This window comes from Mastomys coucha, unplaced genomic scaffold, assembly GCF_008632895.1.
Source record: "Mastomys coucha isolate ucsf_1 unplaced genomic scaffold, UCSF_Mcou_1 pScaffold12, whole genome shotgun sequence".
In the NCBI taxonomy this organism is placed as follows: Eukaryota; Metazoa; Chordata; class Mammalia; order Rodentia; family Muridae; genus Mastomys; species Mastomys coucha.
Window position 1 is genome coordinate 60984890 of NW_022196894.1, and position 23873 is coordinate 61008762.

The 23873-nt window shown below is 36.0% G+C and overlaps 1 protein-coding gene across 2 annotated transcripts in view; it reads right to left on the bottom strand.

Moving 5' to 3' along the window:
- The window catches only part of Epha3 (EPH receptor A3), a 314096-nt gene that overhangs the window by 85969 nt on the left and 204254 nt on the right, over positions 1–23873 (bottom strand). For both annotated transcript variants that reach the window (XM_031364209.1, XM_031364208.1), the window contains exons 4-5: positions 20331–20486; positions 19139–19474 (exon numbers count right to left, since the gene is read on the bottom strand). In XM_031364209.1, coding sequence (XP_031220069.1) covers positions 19139–19474; positions 20331–20486 — 492 coding nt within the window. The remainder of the gene's footprint in view (positions 1–19138; positions 19475–20330; positions 20487–23873) is intronic.

Below are 23873 nucleotides of genomic sequence, written 5' to 3' on the forward strand. Positions count from 1 at the left end.
TAAAGCAAATAGAATTAGAGATTCCGTAAAAATCTCAAGAATAGAAATCTGTCTCATTATCTTTTTGTAACTATCTCTCAATTGAAGAAATATCTAAAACTGCCACATTAAATAAGATTCCAATTAGCCACTATAAAAGAAAAACTCTGAGTCATGCCTATAGCATGCAAGGTACTTAGAGTATTGTAGTTTAGATTAAATGTATGTAAAGTGTAATATAAAATAAATAAAAATTCAGACACATATATGAAAGGCACAGATTCTGATGATATGATATTGTAGAAGTTCAAATGAAAAGGCACAGTTACATCCAATATAGAAAAATTATCTTAAAAAATATACATTCTGGCACTCAGTCTGGAGATTGAAGAATGAAGATATTTACTGAATAAATGCAGAATAAATACATCTTGGATTAATATAACAAACTCTACAAAATGGCCCTGATGAATGGGTTAGAGTTTTGTTCATTGTTGTAATCAGGGTTAGAGATCTTCTACTGGATGTACAGTAGAAACAATGGTGAAAGGCTTCAATGCCTAGGTTAGGAACTTTGATGTTTTGCTTGCTATACAGAGCCAGTACTTTGAAAAGTAAGCAACAGGAACAAAACCAGGAGTCAGTCAATCTCACCTAGTATTGATTTCCACAGAGCTCAGCAGACAGAGTTAAGAACAGGTCTCTGCCCATCCCTCGGCCAAGTACCAATCCCTGGCACTATTAATGATACTCTGTTAATCCAAACCTTGGATTGAGCTCACGTACTTATGGAATAGTTGAGGGAAGAGTGGGGGCCCTAAAGGGGACAGGAATTCCATAGGAAGACCAACAGAGTTAACTAACCTAAACCCTTGGCTGATCTCAGACACTGAACCAACAACCAAAGAGCACACACGGGCAGGATCTAGACCCTGTGCACATATGTAGCAGATGTACAGCTTGGACTTCATGTGGATCCCCCAGCAACTGGAACCGAGACTGCCCTTAAAGCAGTTGCCTGTCTGTGAAACACACGGGGCTGCCTTGTATGGCCTCAGTGGGAGAGGATGTACCTATCCCTGAAGACTTGATATGCCAGGATGGAGGAATACCTAGGGAGGGGCCCTCCACCCTCTCAGAGGAGAAGGGAAAGATAAGAGAGGAGAGACTAGGTGGGGATGGCGTGGGGCAGGCTGTGGCAATGAACAGGATGTAAAGTGAATAAATACATAAGTTAATTAATTTAAAAAGAAACAGGTGGGTGCTTTAGAGGAGCCACACAACTTGGCAAATGCAGTGGCTGAGCTCCATACTGATGATACACAACAGAGTCAAAAGGGGGCTTGATTACTTTAGATGGGAAATGGGAAAATTCTTTTAGAGAATGAAACAGGAATTGAGTTTTGAGAGAAGGGAGGTAAACAGGGTTTAAGGAAATATAATTTCCTATGTGACTACAGGTTAGATGAAAGGGAAAAGAAGTAACACATTTGTATTTGTTCAGGAGCATAGGCCCTGTATATCCAGCAAAATTTGGGACAACATTAAACAGCAGGTAGGTATGGGAAGGACTGTAGAAAATTCTGGAAGCATATCAAAGCATTTGGATTTCATGATTTTCACAGATGATACAAAAATTAAAAACCAAGTAGAAGTTAGTCCAGTTTAGAGATGATGAGAACTTGAAATTAGTAACAGCAGTAAAGACAGAAGGGATATTATTTAAGGGGTGATATTGTGGACTTGATGAGTCACTATCCATTGGCAAGCATTTATTTAGTGCCCAGGATAGTGTAAACCCAGATAGTCATCAAACAGAATAAATTATGTGGCCCAGAATATAGCTCAGTCAGTAAAGTTCTTGTCAAATAAGGCATGGGTAAGTTGAGTTTGCATCTGCAGCACCCATATGAAGGCTGGTGTATCCATGTCTGGAACCCCAGCACATGGCTGAGGATAAGGACATTAGTGGATCAGCAGAGCTCATTGGTCAGCCTGTCAGGTTGCATGAAGATTCAGAAAGACACCCAACATCAGTCACATGCCCTGACACATGTACATGAATCTACACACACACACACACACACACACACACATATACAAACACACACACAAACATACACTTTAACAATCCATACTCACACATTAAAAAAAAGTAACAAATTTATTTTAAAGATAACATCTTCTAAAGACTTTTTAGAATGTGACCATTTCCTACATGAAGTCAGGCATCTTCTTATAGGCTCAGCAGATACATGGCTGTCCTCGACATGTTTATTATTTGTCTATTTTTTTTTTTAATTTATCTCTGCTAGATCTGTTGTGGGTCCTAAAGAAAACTGTACTGCTATTTTTCTAAAAGGACATAAGAAAAAGATGACTCCAAATAACATCTTGCTTAACCCATAAAACACTGCATTCAAGCATCAGGTGAGAGGGCTCTTCTTACAGTAGTTGGTAATTAACACAGACACCCACACTGGGCAATGGGTAGAGAGTGAGGGACTTTGGAAAAATCTGTCATAAATTCAGTGCCCTTCTCATACTCATCTCCTCAGGGTTTAGGGTGTGTGGAAGATGAAGTGAAGAGACTGTAGGAGCCAGAGACAGCAGGTGACTTCAAGGAAAGTTTGACACCCACATCCATAACAGCTGATGATACACATATAAACTCAGAGAGACTCTCATACCATATACACGGCCAGTACAAGTTCAAATCTGAAAAATATCCCAGAAAAAGGGGGAAATAGACATAAACTTTGACTTCTAACAATGAAGGTATTTGCAATCAATACTTTCTGGCAAAAGGAAAATGGGTTTTCTCCAATGGAGTGTCTTTCACTAGGTTTTCCAAGCCCTTTGTCCAAGAGAGTTGGCCAACTCAAAAATGAGTCCTTTTTGTTTATTTACTTCCTTCTCTGTGTTTTTGTTGTTGCTGTTGTTGTCATTTTGCTCTGGTAAGTTTTGTCTTAATGGATTTCCGTTTGTTTGGTTTGGTTTTTATTATTTGATTTTTAATATTTTGAGATTATAATTTTACCATTTCCCCTTCCCTTTTCTTTCCTTCAAAACAAATTGTATACCTCTCCTTTCTCCTTTTCAAAGTGACTCCTTTGTCAATTGTAGTTAGACACACACACACACACACACACACACACACACACACACACACGCACACACACACATATTGTTCAACTTAGTCCATATAATATTACTTGTATGGACATTTTTAGGTCTGACTATTTGGTATTAAATAACCAACTGTTGTGCTCTTCTCTGGGGGAAACTATTTTATTTTTAACATTCTTGAGTTGCCTGCAGTTCTTTGTGTAGGGTTGAAGGATCTGGACTTACCAAATCTTACTTAGGTTCAGGAATCATTGTGGGAAGCAGGTGAGAAGATTTTAAGGAACAGAGGAAAAAGGAATTGTTGTGAAACTGTATCTCCTAGGAATGTTTCTTTCTCCAACAGAAAGAGAATGAGCATAAAGCTTGGTGATTAATGGGGGAGGGAAGAGTATGGGTCCAGAAAGAATATGAAAATAAATTCTTTTTCATTAAAAACGTAGAATCAAATATTTATCTCTGACTTTGATCACCCCCTTTCTCTTTAAATCTTCTGACTTGCAAATATAAAATGAATATTTAAGGATCCCCTCCCCTCATAATCAAACATTTTTCATCACTTGCTAATTCTGTACAATTCTCTAGAGGAATAGCTGTTCCTAACCTGATCTGCATCACATCTAAAATGTCCTTTCTCACTGATCTTGAACACTGACACCATCACCCCCTGAGTTCGTCTCTTGTGTAAGTAACTTTTATATCTGTAGGGACATTTACTTTTCCTTGGTATTTAAATCATACCTGGGTAATTTATACCACAATACCTTCTTTTAATGTCTGATAGTTCAGTTATCTCCTCTCCCTGGTTTGGTTCAGACTACTGTCACTCAAATGGGTTACTATCAGTTTGTCAACAAGCCTATCTTTCTTGGAGATTCATTTAGTTTTCTAAGCCACAGGCCAGATCATCTCTCTCTTTATTGCATCAACCACCATCATTTCCCATTGTCTGCTCCATCCCAACCATTCATAACAAACCCAGCATTATAGCTACCAAGTACATAAAAATCTATACCCACCATTCTGACTAGATGAATAAACTGCATGACTGACTCTGCAGGTAACAGACTCATGTGAAAGGGGAAAGCAGCAGACATGACAGTGGCTCTAGCTCATTTCCCATTCCTTTATGCTTGTTAGTATTGATGGTACAGAGCTGGATCAGTAATGAAAGCAAATTTGTATATGTATAAATAGTCACCCAAAACTCACTAAGCCCTAATTTTCAAGTGCTTTTAACAGATACTGTGGCAGAGAACTAAACACTAAAGAGCAATGTAATATCACAATCTGTGGTTTTGGTCAGGCAATACATATATATATATATATACACATCTAAAAGGACATTTTAAATGTATATATATGTATATATATACACACACATATACATCATATGCATATGCTATTCATACACATATAGATTGCTGTATATAGATATTAGACAAAGAGAATATATGAGTATATATGATAGAATACACACAAATATATATACATATTTGAGAGAGACAGAGATGGAGACAGAGAGATAGAAAGAGAGACAGAAACAGAGAGAGACAGAGACAGAGAGAGAGAGAGAGAGAGACAGAGAGAGAGAGAGAGAGAGAGAGAGAGAGAGAGAGAGAGAGAGAGAGAGAGAGAGAGAGAACCAGGCTGTTGCACTGCAGAAAAGACAAGACCCCAGGATAAGATGCTACCTTAAAGAGTATTTTGTATATTCTTAAGTAAATTTGTTAGGAAATAGAAGTGAATGTGTGTCCACTCCAAACAAAATTTGTTAAGAACTGGAAGTAACTTGGAGAAGAGGAGGGAGGGGAAATTGTGGTCAGTATGTAATATGTAAGAAAATATATAAATAAATAAAATTTAAAATGAATATGTTTATATATACAAATAGAAGTGAATGTGGTTTTTTGCAATCATAATCCCTCATATCACTGAAATCCTGAAGACCTTTATTAATTTTCCAGTGGGCATCACCTACTCTGTACTCTTTATGGTATTACTGAACTAAATGGCTAGGAGCTAAATTGCTGGAAGAAAAATAACCATTTCAATTTTTTGCTCATTTTCTGGTGTTTAATATTTCTGTTCTGCTTTGTGACAATTAAGTCCATAAGTCAATTTTCATTGCCCACCTCAAGGCCTCGAAAAAGTCATCATAGACTAGAAATCACAACCACTTCCCTCCTCCTCCTCTTTCTTCTCTTCCTCCTCATCACCACTACCCTCTCCTCCACCTCCTCTCCTTTCCTCTCCTCCTCCTCCTTCCCCTCCTCCTGCCCATCATCATCACTAAGTTTCTTATATCTCTTTTTAGTCTTGAACTCACTATATAGGTTAGAATTTAGGATGACTGAACTCCTAATCTTTTAAGAGATAAATGCATACACCAACGTGCTCATCTCTCTCTCTTTATTTTTAAATGTGGATTGGGGTACCAGGGATTCATATATGCTACGCCAGCATTTTCCCAAAACAGCCACATCTCCAGCCTCTCATTTCCTTTCTTCATTGTGATTCATTTTCTTTGCACAAACTAAATTTAGTTCATATAATTTGCTTCATAAATGTCTCTAGGGTAACAGCTCTATACTAATTGCTACCTTATTCACCCAAACTACATAAAACAGTGTGTGACATATAGGAGCACACAACATTTGCAGGGACTTAGACGGACAGTTATAATAGTGATGATAGGGATGCCATGCATAAGGAAGGAGAATGAAAAGGCACCTAGAACGCCATCTCCCAAGGCACCTTCTGAACTTCTGTGCCAGTCTGTCAGCTTCTTCTGGGACAAATGGAGCAGCCAGTGGTGGGTCATAGCCTGGTAGATTGGGAGGTGGAAGGTTTCTAAAGGCAACAGCTTTCAAACGGTATAATGGAAAATCCCCTGGCTGATTATAACTCATTTTCAAGTGCTGTCCTCCATGCCTAGATTAGCACTAAGCCAGAGCTGGCCTTTCAGTAAGTGAGAATGACATGCCAGCTGCTTTTAAGCAATTGTAAAGTTAAAAAAGAACCAATGATGAGGGCTTCAAACAGCTCGAGACTTAACCAGACTAGTGGTTAAACCAACAGCAATAGATACTGTTAATTTTCTTTTCCTAGCTCAAAGGCAACAAAACTTGGTAAAATAGCAATAAGAATGCAGTAGTTATTGTTGTTTACTGTCTTAGCCCTTCTGAGTTCTAAGCCCTCTTACCTGGCTTGCAAAATACTGGAATTGTAGGCATGAACTGTGTCACCTAACTTCTGAATATGTTCTTCAATTCTTTTATCAATTACAAGAACCTGTATAAGCAAGTATATGCCCTCTCCCATCCTCAATAAAGAGCAGGCATGAACAGAATTTTACAGAAATGTTTGAAAATCTACAAAAGATAATCAAAATATAGAAAGAAACATATTTGATTATCAGCTAATGTGTTGTATAAACTCTATATTATAATGGTTTACAAGCTTCTTTTTTACTCTATGACAAGTTTGGGAAGAAGCCAAACCCAAATAAATGCTAAAATCCATATGTAATTAAATAGATTCAGGAAATATTGGTAATAAAAGACAATATTTTAATTTGTATAAAACAGAAAAATAATTCTTGATACCAAGATAACATTAGTTTACATAAATCTGTATTTTAACTGTTTTTCCATTTCAGAAAATTCAGTGTGCATGAACTCTGGCCTGGCAGTGTGCTGAATTTCAAGTTGAAATGAGTGTGGCATGTAGACATCATCACTGTCTGCACCTTATGATTGGAAAAGAAATCTTTTTTTCCTGAGAACACCCACAAAAGCTTCCTGGCCAGATTGATCTGCAGTGTTTTAGGGATCCCCCACTCATTTTCAGAAAGTCTCTCTTAATCTGTAGTATTGGGTGAAAATCAGCTCATACTGAAATGGTGAAAGACATTTTAGGTATTTTAGGAATTTTGAATCTAAAATCCTCTAAGCTGATGGCCTTCATCATTATTGCTACTCAAAGGTGATTGGCAAGTGCTTACACGTGAGTGGCATAGATAGTTATTTACTGGACATAATCACGTCTCTTGAACACAAGAAAGTGTGTGTTCAGAAGGTTATCTTAGCATCTCTGACATCGCTCCTGTGATACTATCAACGGGGCATGTGAAAAGAATGTGACCTTCTACTATCTGATATTGTTCACATGGTGATGTTTCCCAGGACATATGCTATAGTGTAGTGTTCTCACCATTTGATATAGTTTCTCACTATTATAGATATGGATTTAATTTTTAAAAAATTGGTATTTGAAAGGGATCATGCAGATGAGCTCTGGAAATTCCTCATATTTTTGGATAGGATTATAAGAAAGTTTTTTATGGGCCAGATAATACCTCCCAAGCAGAATTCAAGGAAATTGTCCTAAAGAAACATCAAGAACCACAGGAAGAGAATTCCAGCACAGCTATGTGGTTGGTGTCTACAATTCAAGAACTACTGTATGTTTTTACCTTTTCTAATATTTTTCTTAAACATGTGGAATAGCAATTCATGTAACAAAGAGATAATATATGAGTCCACTGATGTTGGAAATAGTGATAATTTCATATGGCAAGTTTGCAAGCCAGGGAGCCTTGATAATTGGTCATATAGCAGTATTGCTGTCAAGGTAAAGGTGTTTTCCAAATGAAGTAAGAATCTAAAATAAGATATTTGGGGCAAAGCACAGCACATATGACAATATTGATGGGCCTTGTATAGTTGGCTGGAATCCACAGGAAGAAAAAGATCAGGTAAATCAGAAATAAGAATTCTGAATTTAACCTGCCAAGTTTGATGTGGCAGTGTTCAGCCAACCAGGTTTTTAGCTTCGCTGCCCACACAGTAGACTTTGACCTTTACAGAACTAAAATTTATTAAAATTTCTCTTTATCCTTTCTTTCCTCTACAAAGATTCTATATGTCTGCCTTCATAGACATACACTCACATATACACTATCTGTCTAAAGGATTTAATATATTCTAATGTAACTCAAAACGTGCTTTGCAAAACAACTCACAAAACTAAACCTATATGTGAAATAAAAGTATCTCTGCCATTATACACAGGGTGAGCTGTATTTTCATGGTATATTTTCTTGAATGCTATTGCTAGCCACCTTTCAAATATTATCAGTTTGTAAATTCTATTAGTAAAATTTTAGGACAAAAATGATGAATACAGTATAGACCAGACCAATCTCTTAGTTTGAGTTAAATATAACCCTGATCTGATCTATGAGATCATTCCCTTTTAACTATGTAGGAATGTAAAGCTTTGACCTTTGGATCTATGTTTGGTTCTGTTGACAGAGCTGGTTTCTCTTCTTTGCAGGACAATGACTTAGGACTCCAGCATTCCCAGCCTCTCTTCCCAGGTGAGATGTGATCTGGGACTCTTCACAAGCACTCCATCACATGTGATAAGCACCTTCCTCCTTGTCTCACCTCCCAACACATTCACTCACACACATTCACAGGCATACATTGATGGGAATATGTCTCTGTGTCCCATCTCCTCTCTGTGACACCCATTGTACCAGTCATATGAAAGGTCTTGGCTGTAGTGTTTGTTACAGAAAGAAAATCAAATTAAATCAGCCTGTGCAGGTGACTACAGTGAGTATAAGAGGGTCCATAAAGAAATGCAGACAAGAAACACAGCTGCTAGCCACCAACTGCAGGAGCTGGCGAGGGCAGCTGCTGCCTCAGCAGAGGTGGGGCAGAGCTCATTCCCAGAGAAGCAGTTGTTAATGCAGAAATAACTCCCAAGCTAATCTTCTATCTAAGTCAACAAATACTTGGAGAACAAAAGGAATGTGGCAGGGTTCCTTTCAGAATCAAAGACACGTGAAATGAATTTTCTTCCTTCAATGGTTCATTCTATAAGATAGGAGATCCTTTCATCTTGGAAAATACATAAGCATACACGAGATAGCTAGCAGGCACTTATAACTGCAAAACAAAAAAGTGATCGCACTCTTGCTTTTTATTTTTAAAGGAAAAACTGTGGTTTCTAACAGTAGAAACACGTCACTCAACTTCCTTAGTTTCATTCGTTCAATGGTGAAATGCTAGGTTCTTTTAATTATAGCTAGAAATTTGGAAGGGGTATTGTAAAGCTATCACTTTGAATAGTTTTAAAGAACAGTTATTTTTTTTTAAGTATTGAAAGAAAAATACATATCACAAATTCATTTTTCCCACAGCAGTATAGCATTTATGTTGGATTTAGATTACTTCTATTAGAAAGTTGTCAAAAAGAGGAAATTATTAAGCTATGTTCAAAGGCCAGTTGTCATTTGGTCCCTACACTGGTGTTTTTGTGAAATTCAAGTTATTATCACCTCTCCAGGCTAAGGGAATAGCAGGAAATAGGCAGAGGAAAGAGTAACACAGGTCCATGGAGGTGAGCACTCAGAAAGTGCACATCTTAACTCCAGGAGTCCTTGAAGGGTGAGTGCCATTAAGTCAAAGTGACCTTTCAGTATTCCCCAGACTAAACTGTGAAACATTTTTGAAAAGCATAAAATCTTTATTTATGGTAGGAATGTTTGAAATTCAAAAGATAAATGCCACTCGGAATGCAAGCATGTTCTTAGCATCTAATATGTAATGAGACACAGCTGTAATAACAGCCACTGAACCAGGGGCCTCTCTATATCATGTCATTAGTTGACTTGTTATAAGCTGATCTTCAAGCCCTTTTTATAAAGGCCACTAGGGTAAAAAAGAAATATATCACACACTGAACATCTGTGGTTCTTTTACGAAGGACTACTCATATCAGTTTTCAAGCTGTAACCTAGGCTACATATAACACTCAGAAACATAATTCTTAATGAGAAGAATAGGAACCCAAAGATTTTTATTTCCAAAGATTGGAGAAGACAAGGTTTGGGCTCTGCCTTGAACTTCAGAAGTAGTGTGACTTTTGTTTGTGTTTAGGTATATTCATATAAGTTTCTTGTCTAAGTGCACTCTACATAAGACTCTGAAAGCAAATATTTTTGTGTGAGATGTTATTCAAAAAAATATGCCAAGGACTTAAGCTATTGCTCTAGTGGGTTTATATATTGAGAGATTGTTCTTAACTCCCATATTTATCAGTAGTTCTAACACTGCCTCTCTCTCTCTCTCTCTCTCTTTCTCTCTCTCTCTCTCTTTCTCTCCCTCTCTCTTTTACATATATCTATAGAAAAATGTATTTTCTCTTATTTTCAGTGACTAGATGACAAATAATGCTAATCTCATTCAATGAAATCATTGACAAGGGAAGTAAGTAGTAGAAAGAAGTAAGATGTATTTTACTATGAAGAATATTACATTCCATACCAATAAAATGCTTGTTCTATAAGCAGGTATAAAAACAGACAAATTAATTAATAACACTAAATATTGACCAATAGCAAGGTACAGGAACAGCTATAAACATGGTCTGAAAAAATATAAAGCCTCAAGGGAAAGGGAGCTCATTTTTTTCTAAGAGTTACAAGTTCCCAATCCAGTCCAGAGTATTTTATGATGGCAAAGGAAACTAATACATCAATTGAAAATGTATCTTTTCCATCTCTATGAAGGTCCTTGAAATCTATCCACCATCTGTATACCTACATAGTTTACCTATTTACTATCTATCTGTAATCTCTCTCTTTATCTATCCATCTTTCTTCTATCTACATATTTATTTAACTATTATCTATGTTTAATTATCATCTATCTACCTATCTTTTAAACTGTCATCTATCTATTCATCTATCATCTATATATGTATGTATATATGTATGTATATCTATCCATCCACCACCCTACCTTTGTGTGTGTGTGTGTGTGTGTGTGTGTATACACATACACCTCAGATGGACTTTGAAATCTTGAACTTTTATGACATGTAGTTTCAATGCTATGGATTTGTGTTTGGGATAGTGTTACTAACCCAAGTAATAAGTGCGTTTCCTCTCTCTCTCTCTCTCTCTCTCTCTCTCTCTCTCTCTCTCTCTTTCTCTCTGCTGGGAGTTGTTAGTGTTTGTGTTAGAATCATGTACAAAGAGGAGGCTTTAACTATCATGTTTAAGTAACAGAAAATGATGATGCTATTGGATAGAGTTAGCTACTATTTGTGAATATAAGATAAATTACTAGTTGTCTTCATTCAGCTGCAGGTGATTCTTGGAGACTCTTGGCAGCTGGTCTGCCTGCTTTTTCATAGCCAAAACAATCAATTTCATGCAGGGTTTTTAGAACTTTTCAAAACCCCTTGATGGAGAGCTCTTTGAAGATAGTCTCCACATCTTAATCAAGAGTTTGTCCACAGTTCATGAGGTATGGTTGTTGGCTCATAATAAGTGTTCTGTTAATGCTCAGGAAACACAATCAAGAGAAACTAATCAAGTTGCCAAATAAAACCAGGAATTATCTAAAAATTGTGTTCTTTGAGAGTCAATCTGTTGTTAAATATTCCACATGGTGATTAAAAATAAAACTACTGAGCATTGGTCACTTAACAGGTAACCAGTACTGTATGAAATATAATTTTATACAATTATTCTTCCCATCTCAAAATCCTACCATACACATAACCTGAACAGAACCTATAAGATAGTTAAGACCAAAACTAGATTGCTCAGTCAGTGGCTAATGCATCTCATGTATATACATAAAGATCTAACTTCAGTTCTTCAACAACCACTGAAAATCCATGTGAGGTGCCATGTACCTGTAACCACAGCTAAGGGGAAACAGGAATACATAGATCCTGGGAGACAGGATGGTCTCTGGATAATCTCTAAAGAAAGAGATGAACTTCAGACTGAGGTAGCAAACTATAGAAAAAGATATACAAAATCAACCTTATATACATGGGGCACAGCTGAACATATATATGTGTACACATGTGGACATTCATACACACACACACACACACAAAACTAACCTAGTTTAAATTTATCAAGAGAAAAGCCTTATTTTTTCAGATCTCTTAGACTTCATTAACTTATGTAAGATCTTCAGAATTCTATAGTCTTAATTCATCATGCATTTTATCAAATAATCATATTAGCATGTATACATATAAACATATAATAAATTCAAGGATCTACAAACCCTGGTTTTTACCTAGATGCTTTATATTAAGATTTTTGTTTAAATATCATGTACATACAATAATCAGATTTGATAAAATCGATGAGAGTCATCGCAAAAATTTTATTCTACCACATAAATTCACAGCAAGGAATGTATTCTCTTCTAGCACATAGTCCTTAACATTGGAAAACTATCTCAAGGGTCAACTCTGAAAATTTTTCTAAAATCATTTTAATAGAAGGAATAAAACAAGGCAAATTGAATGAAGCAAAAATAGAGTTTTCTTCTGAAGATAGCCATAGAATGTTATGCCTCTAGAGGATCCACATAGTATTACTTTACAAGGATAAAAGATGAACAGTACCTGACCCAGTGCACATACAAACATGAGTCAATCAAACAAAATGGATGATATAGCATTTTTACCTCACACTGTCTAATGTAGTAATGTAGGCTAACTTAAGTTTTAGAATAATTTAAATTTTCTAGCTTCACAGTAATTTTTTTTTTTTTTTTTGGTGTTTTGGAGACATGGTTTCTCTGTGTAACCCTGGCTGTCCTGGAACTCACTCTGTAAACCAGGCTGGCCTCGAACTCAGAAATCTGCCTGACTCTGCCTCCCAAGTGTTGGGATTAAAGGTGTGTACCACCACTGCCCAGCCATACTAAACTGAAGAAGAAGCTTCAAAAATAATAAAAATAACTAATGATGATTTTAAGTAAAGGGTAGACCTTTTGTAAGTAAGTACAGCATCTTCTTCTTTTGGATTAATGGAATCTGTGCAAATGATTATTCAAAGTCATGAGCCATCTTGAACAGTAGTTGAACACTCACAAGAAGTGAAATGTCACATGATGCTCCATAACTGATAAAATTTTAAGTATCAGTTAAAATAAATTCAAGTAAAATAATTTTCAACACATTTGCCACAAAACCAGTTCAGACATTAAAATTCATTAGTATCAAAGTTCTGATAGTCTTCGGATGGCAAAATTAAACAAATAAAGAGAAATAGTGTTTGGATTTTTAGTTTTATTCTTTTATCTGGTAGTGAGTTCTGACTAGGAGGGAAAAGAATATTTCGCATTATTCCAAAGAAGGCTTTTGCTTTCATTATTAAATTAAATGGATGGAAGAAATCACTTCATGAAAACTGATAGTGGAAATGCTTTCAATACATTAAGGAGTCTTTAAAGTGTTATCCCTTTGTAGATAACTTGATGGTGCATCAGTAGGAAACATAAATACATCTAAGTCATTTTCTCCTCACTTTGTATGTACATTATGGACAAAGTGAAAGCTATGAAATGCCACAGTTATACCAATCATTTAGAAATGATAAATAAAATTAACCTCTTTTATATTCATATTGTATTTGAATTTACAGTTAAATTTACTTATTCATCAGTATTTTTTTCTAGTTTTGCTGTTCCTCTTGGTACAGGAAATTGAACTCACTATAAACAGGAACTCACTTAGCTATATGTTAGGCTATATAGATAAAATATGAAAATAATAGAGTCAACCATTTTTCATGCTACAGGAATATTAGTTGTACAATTGACAACATTTGATGACCATGGGTGAGAATATAGTTAATACCTTGATTTTATTGAGTCCCAAGAGTGCCATTCTTCAAACATTTGTCTTGAAAAGTTAGGAGTAAAGTAGCACATTATGTACAACTTACTCTTCTAAGTAATGAAAGATAGGAAAAGACAGATAAACTGTGTTAAACACTAATTTGGAAAAATCTAGTCAAATGTGTATGGTCATAATATATACTATTATCTTATTTTTTAACATTTGATACATACAGGTAAAGATCATGTTTACACAAATTCTCTATATACATTCATAATTGCAATGGTCAGTAAAAGAGAAATTTAAAGATCACTTTACTCCAGGAAAATGATAAGCTTGGATCTTTATCTATAGGTGAAGAAGAGTTAAAGTAAACCCAGAAAAAAAATAGTAAAATGTGCTTCCAAGGAACATCAAAAGAGATAAATCTATAAATCTACAAAATAGCTCCATAACCTAAGACTCAAGTACTATTGCAGAAGAGGTGGTAGAAAAATTGTAGGAAGCAGAGGGTCAGGGAGTTTACTTTGAAGTTGTATCTTCTTGTAATATCAGGAGTTGCACCTATCAACATTCACTATGCCTGCTCAAACAAGAATAACAACAACAGAAATGCCAAAGAAGGCAGGGCAAAACCTATGACCCTCAACTCTACATAAAGGTCTACTGCTAATTAAGAGATGCTGAGAGGTTCCAATTGGTTATCCAATACCAAGTAGTCATTCCTGAAAATAAGTATACAAGTAGCAGTATGCAGCCTTAGAAGGCTAAATTTATGTATTTAGAAATATGTATGTATGTATGTATGTATGTATGTATGTATATATGCATGCATGTAAATGAACCTACATATATGTGTGTAAAGACACTTAAAAAATAATAGGCAATGAGGCAGAACGGCTGGTGGAAGAGTGCTGCATCACACTCAGGAAACAGTATGTTCCAGACACAACAGGACTGACACACTCATGAACCCATGATGTGGCACCATTTACAGGGCCTACACATGTGGAAATCAGATGGGGTCCCAGTGTTGAGAAGAGGAATTGGACAGGAGCTGCCATTATCTAAAAACATGGAATTTAAAAGTTGAACCAAATGTAGAATGAGACCATAAAGAACAATTCATAAAAGCTATAGCAAACATGTGTGATGCAACTTGCAGATTATCATGACTCATGTTGTCCTTGAGTTATTTATTTAATAAAAAGAAAAACTTGAGACATACAGATTAAAATAATAACAAAACCAATAAAAAACCACAGAACACAGGTTAAAAGGGTTTCCAAAAAGTAGATTCAATATTTAACACTATATTAACTTAGAATAAAAAGGATTTAGTGAGTCCAAATGCTACTACATTTATATTAGAATGGTCTCATGCTCTCTCTAATGTGTGGTTCCTAGCTCCACATCTTCAGATGTGAGTACATAACCTGGAGTCATGTCAGAAAGCAGAAAGAACAGGAAATAAAATGTTCCCACAAGAGAGAGGGAGATAGAAAGAGAATGAATAGCAGGACACAGGTTACCTAAAGGAGAGGAGGGGGAAGTCAGGATGGGGAGGAAGGATAACTATAGAAAAGGAACGGAGGTAGGAGAAATAACATTAACTTTGTTTCAAAAATTAAAAGGAATCATATTTTATTGACCTAAATAAGATAGCATGTATGTATACACGGGCACATGCACACACATAGGATCCTAATTGGTGATCCAATAACAATTAGTCATCCCTGAAATCATATCCATATAATTAACAGTAAGTATACTGGGAAAACTGTATTAATATTTTATGCATTTGTATAGGTTTATGTAACATAACCAAGAATAGGAGACAATGAGTGTAAAGGGAGTTGGAGAGAGGTGCCCCTGGAGGGGTTGGGGGAGGAAAGAGAAGTGGAAGAAGGGTAAGATTATATATAAGAACAAATAATGAAGAAAGAGGCATCTAATTTAAAAGAGAGCAAGAAGGAGTATGAGGAAGCATTTTGAATGAGGAAAGGGAAGGAAGAAAAGTGATTATGTTAAAATATCATAAAATGAATAATTATAAAATTTCAAATTTTATTTTAAATCATAAATAAGTGAAAAAAACAATAAAACAGAAAGATGTGGGGTGAAAGTCATCTGAGAATGCCTGAGTAAAGGATGAGATCCTATCTTGGAATGTTGAAGAGGATGAGGGCATTTTTGTGCCAAATATTTTTTAGAATCCCTTGAAAATATACAGCACTGACCAGAGTTACTGCAGCTGATCATGACAGATATCTCCATTAAGCTCACTGTCCAACTTCATGGCAAATGACACTGAACGGAAGGATGAGTAGGATATAGAAGTATAGTTGGGTGGGGAGAAAAAGGGTTTAAAGTCACAATGATATGTTGGGAATGTGTCTGAATCTTTTCCAGCAGTAGCCTGTGAACAGACATAGAACTCAACATTTTATACATTCTCTAACTGAGCCATTTCTAATCTAAATTTGTTATCTGCTATAAGATGTTTAGAGACATTGATCCAGTGGTGGAGAATAGGACTAAACAGCTCTAGCAGTTGAATGTACATTTCTAGAACTGATAAGTAAATATTCCTACTTTAAGTAATAAAGCAAAACATGAAAACTTATTTCGTGCTGTAAATTTGAGATGTTTATCTTGGAATCTGTAATTCTTCCTCTACAGGTTTGACTTGGGCTTAATGGATACAAGGTTTAGGTAGGACCCATATGTGTGTGTTTGTTTGTTTTTATCTTACATTGTAAAAGTATTGAGAGCTGACAAGTAATATCAGAATTGACCACATCATCCTCTATGACTTAGAAGGTACCTTATCAAGTGGTTATCATGAAGCTTTTATGGTGTAATCAAGGGAAGGATCAGTAAACTCAATCTTAAACTAAATTAAAAGGGACACATTCACACTTGCCTTCTATAAAGCCAAGACAGAGATAACAGAAAGATCTAAAGCACAACCACATCCTTTCAAAGGCAGGCAGAGGGATTATTTTTATAAGACTACCAGTCCATTAACCTTCACAGGACTAAGAATAAAGTGAAACAAAGAGGCATTCTCAATAGGGATAGTATTGCTTACATATAACCATGCTTATATACTTTACCCTGGGGATTGAAGACAGTGCAAAGACCTCTGGCCCCATGGCATACAAAATGATATAAACATCATGAAATGAATCTATCATTTCTGTTATATACTGCAAACCTATGATTGCTCTTTAAAGAAACGGGAGTGGACTTAGGAAGAGTCACAGCTAAAGCCTGCTGGATCTCTGCCTCATGCTATGATTTGTAACTGGCAGTGGGGGTAGCAAGCACAAACTCATCTATTTTGTAAGGTCTTGACCTTCTCTTGGATGCCCCATTACCTCTCCTTACTCACGGTGTGTATTCAGAACTATTAATTTTCTGATTAATGTATAACCAGAAAGCCAGAGGGGAATGATATGATAGGACATAAGGAGCTTTTGCTTGTTTTCAAATATTTTTGTTTGACTTAGGAGATTATTAGGGAACAGATTGATGTTCCTGCTTAAAGGAAGTAAGTCAGCTTGAAATAGACGATTTAAGTAAATCATTTAGTACATAATTAAAACTGTAGACTTCCCAAATGCACTGGGTAGGAGAAACCAGTCTTGTAATATATAACATGAATATTACTCTTCTTTTCATATACAGTTAAATAAACCCATTACACATTTTAAAATATGATTAGCTGTAAATATTAGATACCATTAATTGTTGTAAAGTAAAAGCCAGTGTTAGTGGGACTAGGATCTATCATAATGAGGGACAAAGCGAGTTTGCTAAGAAAGATTGAAGTGATGGCTGACAGAGCCAATGGAAAGTCACGCATCTCTTGTATCAGTATAGAAAAATGTTAAAGGTAACTACATTTTCATCAAAATGAGATATTCGAAGCAAAGTTATGGAAAAAAACAAAAATTGGGGCTGAGAATTAGAAAGGTCTATCTTTGAGTATACACTCAGAAAGGAGTAATACTCAATTGTGCTGTGAGGGACTCCTCAAGGGAATAAGTTGCTAGGCATCACAAATGCTGAGGTATACTTTTTTGATAAATGAATTCTGGGAAGAAGTATACCTAAGATATGGAGTTTAGGAATAATTTAGCATATTTGAGGACTAATCTTTTCAGCTGTATTCCTAGTCTAACCTACTGAATTAGAACTGCTAGAATTTGAGCTACTTGATATGAAAGTTACCACCCAGCAGAGTCATATTGGAGACACATTGTATAACTTCAGTTAGGGATGATAATCATTAACTATGGTTAAAGGAACCTTGTTCAGACAGGCAGGAAACATGTTACAGTTTTCTTTTTATTGCTTTGGTAAAAGATTCCAAAAATAAAGTTAGGAGAAAACAGTTTTCTCTTAGCTCACCACACCATGTAATAGTACATTATTTGGGGAAGGTCACCTGTGGCAGGAATTTTTAAAAGCTAGTCATGTGACACTCATGATCAAAAGCAGGAAGAAACAAATACACGCTTGCCCACTTCCTAGTTTGCTTGTATTCAGTTAAATTTCTCTATTCTTAAAGAAAAGAAAACCTGTGACCCTCAGGGGGAAGGAGATCTATTATAATATTAAATGAGTGAGTAACTAACTATATATGAATCCAATTTAACCAATATAAAAATACACATAGTTTTAAACTGTCTATGTAACCTTTGCAAGCATCGAATACCTGATAGATTCTTCAAGTTTAAACATGGTCCATGGAACAAACCCCTGTTGCCTCCCCCCTCCTCATGTTTGCCACCCCACCCTTTCCCACTTATTGGCCCTGGCATTCCCCTACACTGGGCACAGAATCTTCAACAGGGGGTTGTTCTTGTTGCTTTTGTTTGTTTGTTTGTTTGTTTGTTGGAGGGGAAACTGGGAAATGAGAAATCATATGGCCTGTAAATAAAGAAAGTATCTAATAAAAAATAAAAATATAAAAAAAGTTATTTTAAAAAAAGAAAATACACAATAAAATAAAAACAAAAATAAAAATGATTAATAATAATAAAAAAACATGGTCCATGGAGCCCCTTACTGCCACAGAATCCCAATGAGATAACAGTAGATTTAAAGTAATTTTGAAATCATCTTGCAACTCTGGTTTATTCTGATCCAGAGGCTTAAAGTGAATTAGCAAAGTGCCATAATTATCTAAACAAGAGTTTAAAAAAGAATTTGGGGTCTCTTTTCCATCTTCCCATGCAACCATGTTTTCTTTTTTCTTTTTTTTTTTCTTTTTTTCTTTTTTTTTCCTGTCCACAAAGGCCTGGTTGGTCATGACAGCTGAAGTCTGAAGCCGCCAATGTGTACTCACCAGCCTGATTAGTTGTGATGCTGACTGCAGCAAACTGTCTTGGTGGCGAGCTCAGCTCTGACACCCCATTAATGGCATCGATCTCAAAGGTGTAGTTGGTGTGAGCCAGGAGGTCTGTCACTGTCACCGTGGTGTTGGTGAGTCCAAGCTGCCGAGGGAGGAAGCGGACGTTGGGGCTGCACGGCTCGCACTGCCTGACATTCCACCCACATTTTTTACATATGATGTTGAAGGTAATATCCTTCCGGCCTCCTGTGTCCAGGGGCCAGCTCCAATCCAGGATAACCGAGGTCTCGTTTATGTTAGAGATAACATTTCTTGGTGCGGATGGAGGTCCTGCAAAGTAGTTCCACAAAGATTAATGAGCATCACTTCTGGTTCCTACTATAAGGGAAATGGACAATTTATAAAAGAACCGGAGGGGTAAATAATCATCCTGTCTTTATTATCTACTCTAATTCATCCTCAGAGGATCTGTAAGATTATAGGCACATGGATTCAAGAGAGCAACCTCTCTACACTATGAACCGGGAGTTTCTATTCATGATTAAGGATCTATTCACAAACTCTAACAAAGAAATTTACTATAAATTTAAAACCCAGGTGAACAGTTATGAAAACTTCCATATTATGTTTATAAATCTTAGTCTTCTCATCCTCTTATTTACCATGACCTAAGACCAAGAGATAGCAAAAGATAATAAAAATCTCCGAACATAAATCCACTCTCAGTAACCTCTCGTGCCCTGGCAAATATATTGTGAGATTCTGAAGTCAGAAACAGATTCTTTTTTTCTTTTAAAAGGGGTTACATTGCAGGAAGTACTTTAAAAACGAATTCATTTTGTGTGATAAATGTTGCATTCGTGATGAGTCAAGCATGGAGAAGGAAGCAGAACATTTTCAGATTGCATATGGAAAACAGAAAGATGTGGACAAACGCTTCACACACAGGTACGCTTGCACACAGTGCACAGACATACACATGCACATGTGTGCGCATGTGTCTACACACACACACACAGGCATACTTGCATACAGTGCACATATATGCACATGCATATGGGGACACATGTGCGAGCACATGCGTGGACATACACACACTTCAAAATCAAACATCACAGCCACAGGAAGATACACCAAACCAAACCAAACCAATCATGGAGGCATGGGTTGCAGCAGAACTACTCACGGGTACAAGCCATGGATGGAGGGTCTTTTTCTGCCCGGAAATAATTATTCTCACACCTGCAGTTCATCGAACCATCTTCTTGTGTTGAGCTGTGTGGTGGGCACTTAGCACATTTGGCAACACCGTCCGAAGCCTTGTAGAAGCCTGGTCGACAAGCTGCAAACAAAATGGCTCTTTTAAAATTTTTAGCAATTGTCTTGTATCTTGAAATGTGTAAAACAGATTGCTCCCATGTTTTACAGAAGCAAGTCAAGCGGCCATGTGATTTCCCTTTTTTTTTTTATTTGAATTTGATTTATACCAAATGTCAAGAGAAATAAACGGGGGTGGGGAAGAGAAGCCACAAGATTTAGATTATTTTGGCATTAAAGTATGGTAAAGTTTCCAACTTGTATATTCACAGCTTTACTTGGCATTGGAGAATTTGTGGTGAGCATAAGGCAAAAAAAAAAAAAAAATGTCATGATGTAGTCATTCTAAAACATGACACAGCATGTGTCCTATCTGCACTGTTTTGCACTGTTGATTGTACTTAACTTTCTAGTTGGATACAACTTGTCCTGAATAATACTGTTAGCAACTAAAGAAGAAAGATTGATACTATGCTGTATATTTTAAGAGGATATCGCATGAGCAATTATTATTATTATTATTATTGTTGTTGTTGTTGTTGTTGTTGTTGTTGTTGTTACTGTCTTGATAGTATTTCTTAACTTCTAGGACAATGGCATACCAACAAAATTTAAGTCCCTTTCATTTGTCTGGAACAGAGAGCAATTTTCTCATTTGTACTGTGTTAGATATGATTTGCTGATAGGTAAAAGTTCCTGGCAAACTTAGTCACTTTCTTTCTTTCTTTGCAAATCTCTGCATAATGTGTTTTTATAAGTTAAATAAGCTATTTTCAATACTGATATTAACTTACCATTGAGACACTTTACAGAAGGGTGTCCCCCATTACTTTCATTTATTATGATAAAATATCTAACATATTTTTTCACTTGATTCATTAAAAAGAAAAAAAATGGGAAGTGAAATGATTGTAAAATTCTTAACAAGATTTCCCTTGGCATTATTTTAGGGAAAGAATTTAGTATCCAAATTCTAAGTTTTATCTCTTAAATCTCAAATTCAAGACTACATTGATATAGGATGCTGTGTGGCATTTTTATAAACATACATTATAATGTATACAGAATAACCAAATTAATGATTTTCTTCTATCAACTTTCTATTGTGAATGAAGGGTAATTTGTACTCAAAGGAAAAGAAATGTCTTGGGTAGGCAGACCTTAACTTCTACAGTATCCAGTGCATTATGCATGTGGCTAAAGTTCCACATGAAAGCTGGATTTTCTTCCCCTCAAAGTTCCTTGAAATAAAAGGAATTTCCAAAGATAGAACAGATTATTAGAATCATATAAATGATGAAAATCATTTGCTTAGTCTTGTTGCTTTCTAGTTTCTAATAAGAATACCCATTCCAGGACAATTTTACCATATAACATTTAACTTTGTTGTCATACTGAGATACAGACAAATGAATCCTATTTCCCCAATGCAGTATGGACTACATACATGCTCACCATACATTGTCCTAAAGCACTGCTTAGAAACTCCATTCATATCTCACACCCTATCATCTCAGAAGGGATCAATGTACACTTTCAAAACAATGCATTTTGCTTGTGCCTTCAATTTAATTCATCATAGAATGGCTTTTAATTTTCAAGAAGGATTTGAAAAATTAATTAAAAACTAATTAAAATATTTTTTTTTAATTTTATTTTTTTTTTATTTTAGATATTTTCTTTATTTACATGCGAATTTCTCCTTTCCCAGTTTCCCCTCCAAAAAACAAAAAAACAAACAAAAACAAACGCCTGTTGCCTCCCCCCTCCCCATGCCTGCCACCCCGCCCTCTCCCACTTTCTGGCCCTGGCATTCCCCTACACTGGGGCACAGATTAAAAGTTAAGTTTCAGTGCACTGGTGGAGTTTATTATTTTGTTTGCTTGTAAGTTCATCTTCGTGTTTCTATTTCAGGCTTTTATAACTTCAACATTTGACTGAAAGGTACTCACTGAGTATTCAATTAACTTTTGTTAATTTTGTGAATGCTTACGGGATATTTTTAAATGAAGAAGCTATGTCTTAGCTACATCACCTTCCACCTATATTACTGATAACACTTGGAGATATCTATATTCACTAAATCTATCAACTTAAAGATAGTTATGTTCAATAAGTCTATGAGCTACAAACATGATTAAAATGTGTCCAACCATGGTTAAATAATAATAGACGATGATAAAAATAATAACTACAAAAATATTCAGTTTAACAAATACTCAGTAATGAATTACTTTTCTTAGGATTTCTGACAGGCATGGAAATAAATGTATCTCCAATTCTAATCACAACAAAGGAGCTCCTCCTAAAAGGGCCTACTGGCACACACTTTTAATATCAACACTTTGGAGGCACAGGCAGGTCTCTGTTTTCTCTGTGAGTTCCAGGCAGGCCAGGCTACAAAGTGAGATCCTATCTCAATAAATAAATAAATAAATAAATAAATAAATAAATAAATAAATAGAAAGAAAGAAAGGAAGGAAGAAAGAAAGAAAGAAAGAAAGAAAGAAAGAAAGATTAAAAAGGATCTTAAAATTTTAAGTAAGCCATGGACCTCAACAGATGGAATGTAGTCTTCCTTAACTAAATCCACTAAGGATCAATATGCAAGGGCACATTTTGAGTTAGTGACATAAGGCCAATATTATAGAAAATTCACTCCATTCCAAAACCCTTCATCTTGATTTCTACTAGAGTTCTGATTATCTGGAGAGTTGTAACCTACAAGGTACTCTTTTTAAATTCATATTTTAGGTCAACAAAGAACCACTGACAAAAATGAGATCAAAAAATTGTGACCAAAACAGTAGCATTCACAAGATAGATGAATAGAACTGTCTGCTCTTACTGTCATAAGTTGATTCCAACCTTGATGGTGGAAGTACTTTGCCTGTAATTACAGTAGCTTACATAGGACAGAGAATTGAACTCTAAGAAAATCAGACGAATGTGTATGGTGTACTCAATGATCCAGTCAGCACCCATCTCAGAATTTATTCAACTTGGAAACACTCCTTAATGCAAAAGACCTGGAACCTTGGTGGAAAATAGTATCCTGAGACAACACATTAGCCAGAGTAAGCAATGGGGAGGTGGAAAAGGGGATGGGGGCAGTGTGGGACATTGAAGAGTCAAAGAACCAGGATGGGGATAAAGTCTAGATGTCTGGACTGTAAAATAAAGATGAAAGAATAAATAAAAAAGAAAGAGCTTTCAGATACTGAGCCACCAACCAGGCAGTACACTACACTACAATGCAGTACAATACACTAGCTGGTCCAATGCCTCCCTCTTTGACACATACACAGCTGAGGGCTGCCTGGTCTGGTCTCAGTAAGTGAAGAGGAGCTAGAGATGGGAAGATCTTTCCAGCTGAGAGCGTCCTCTAATGGGGGAAGGAGGAATGGGATGA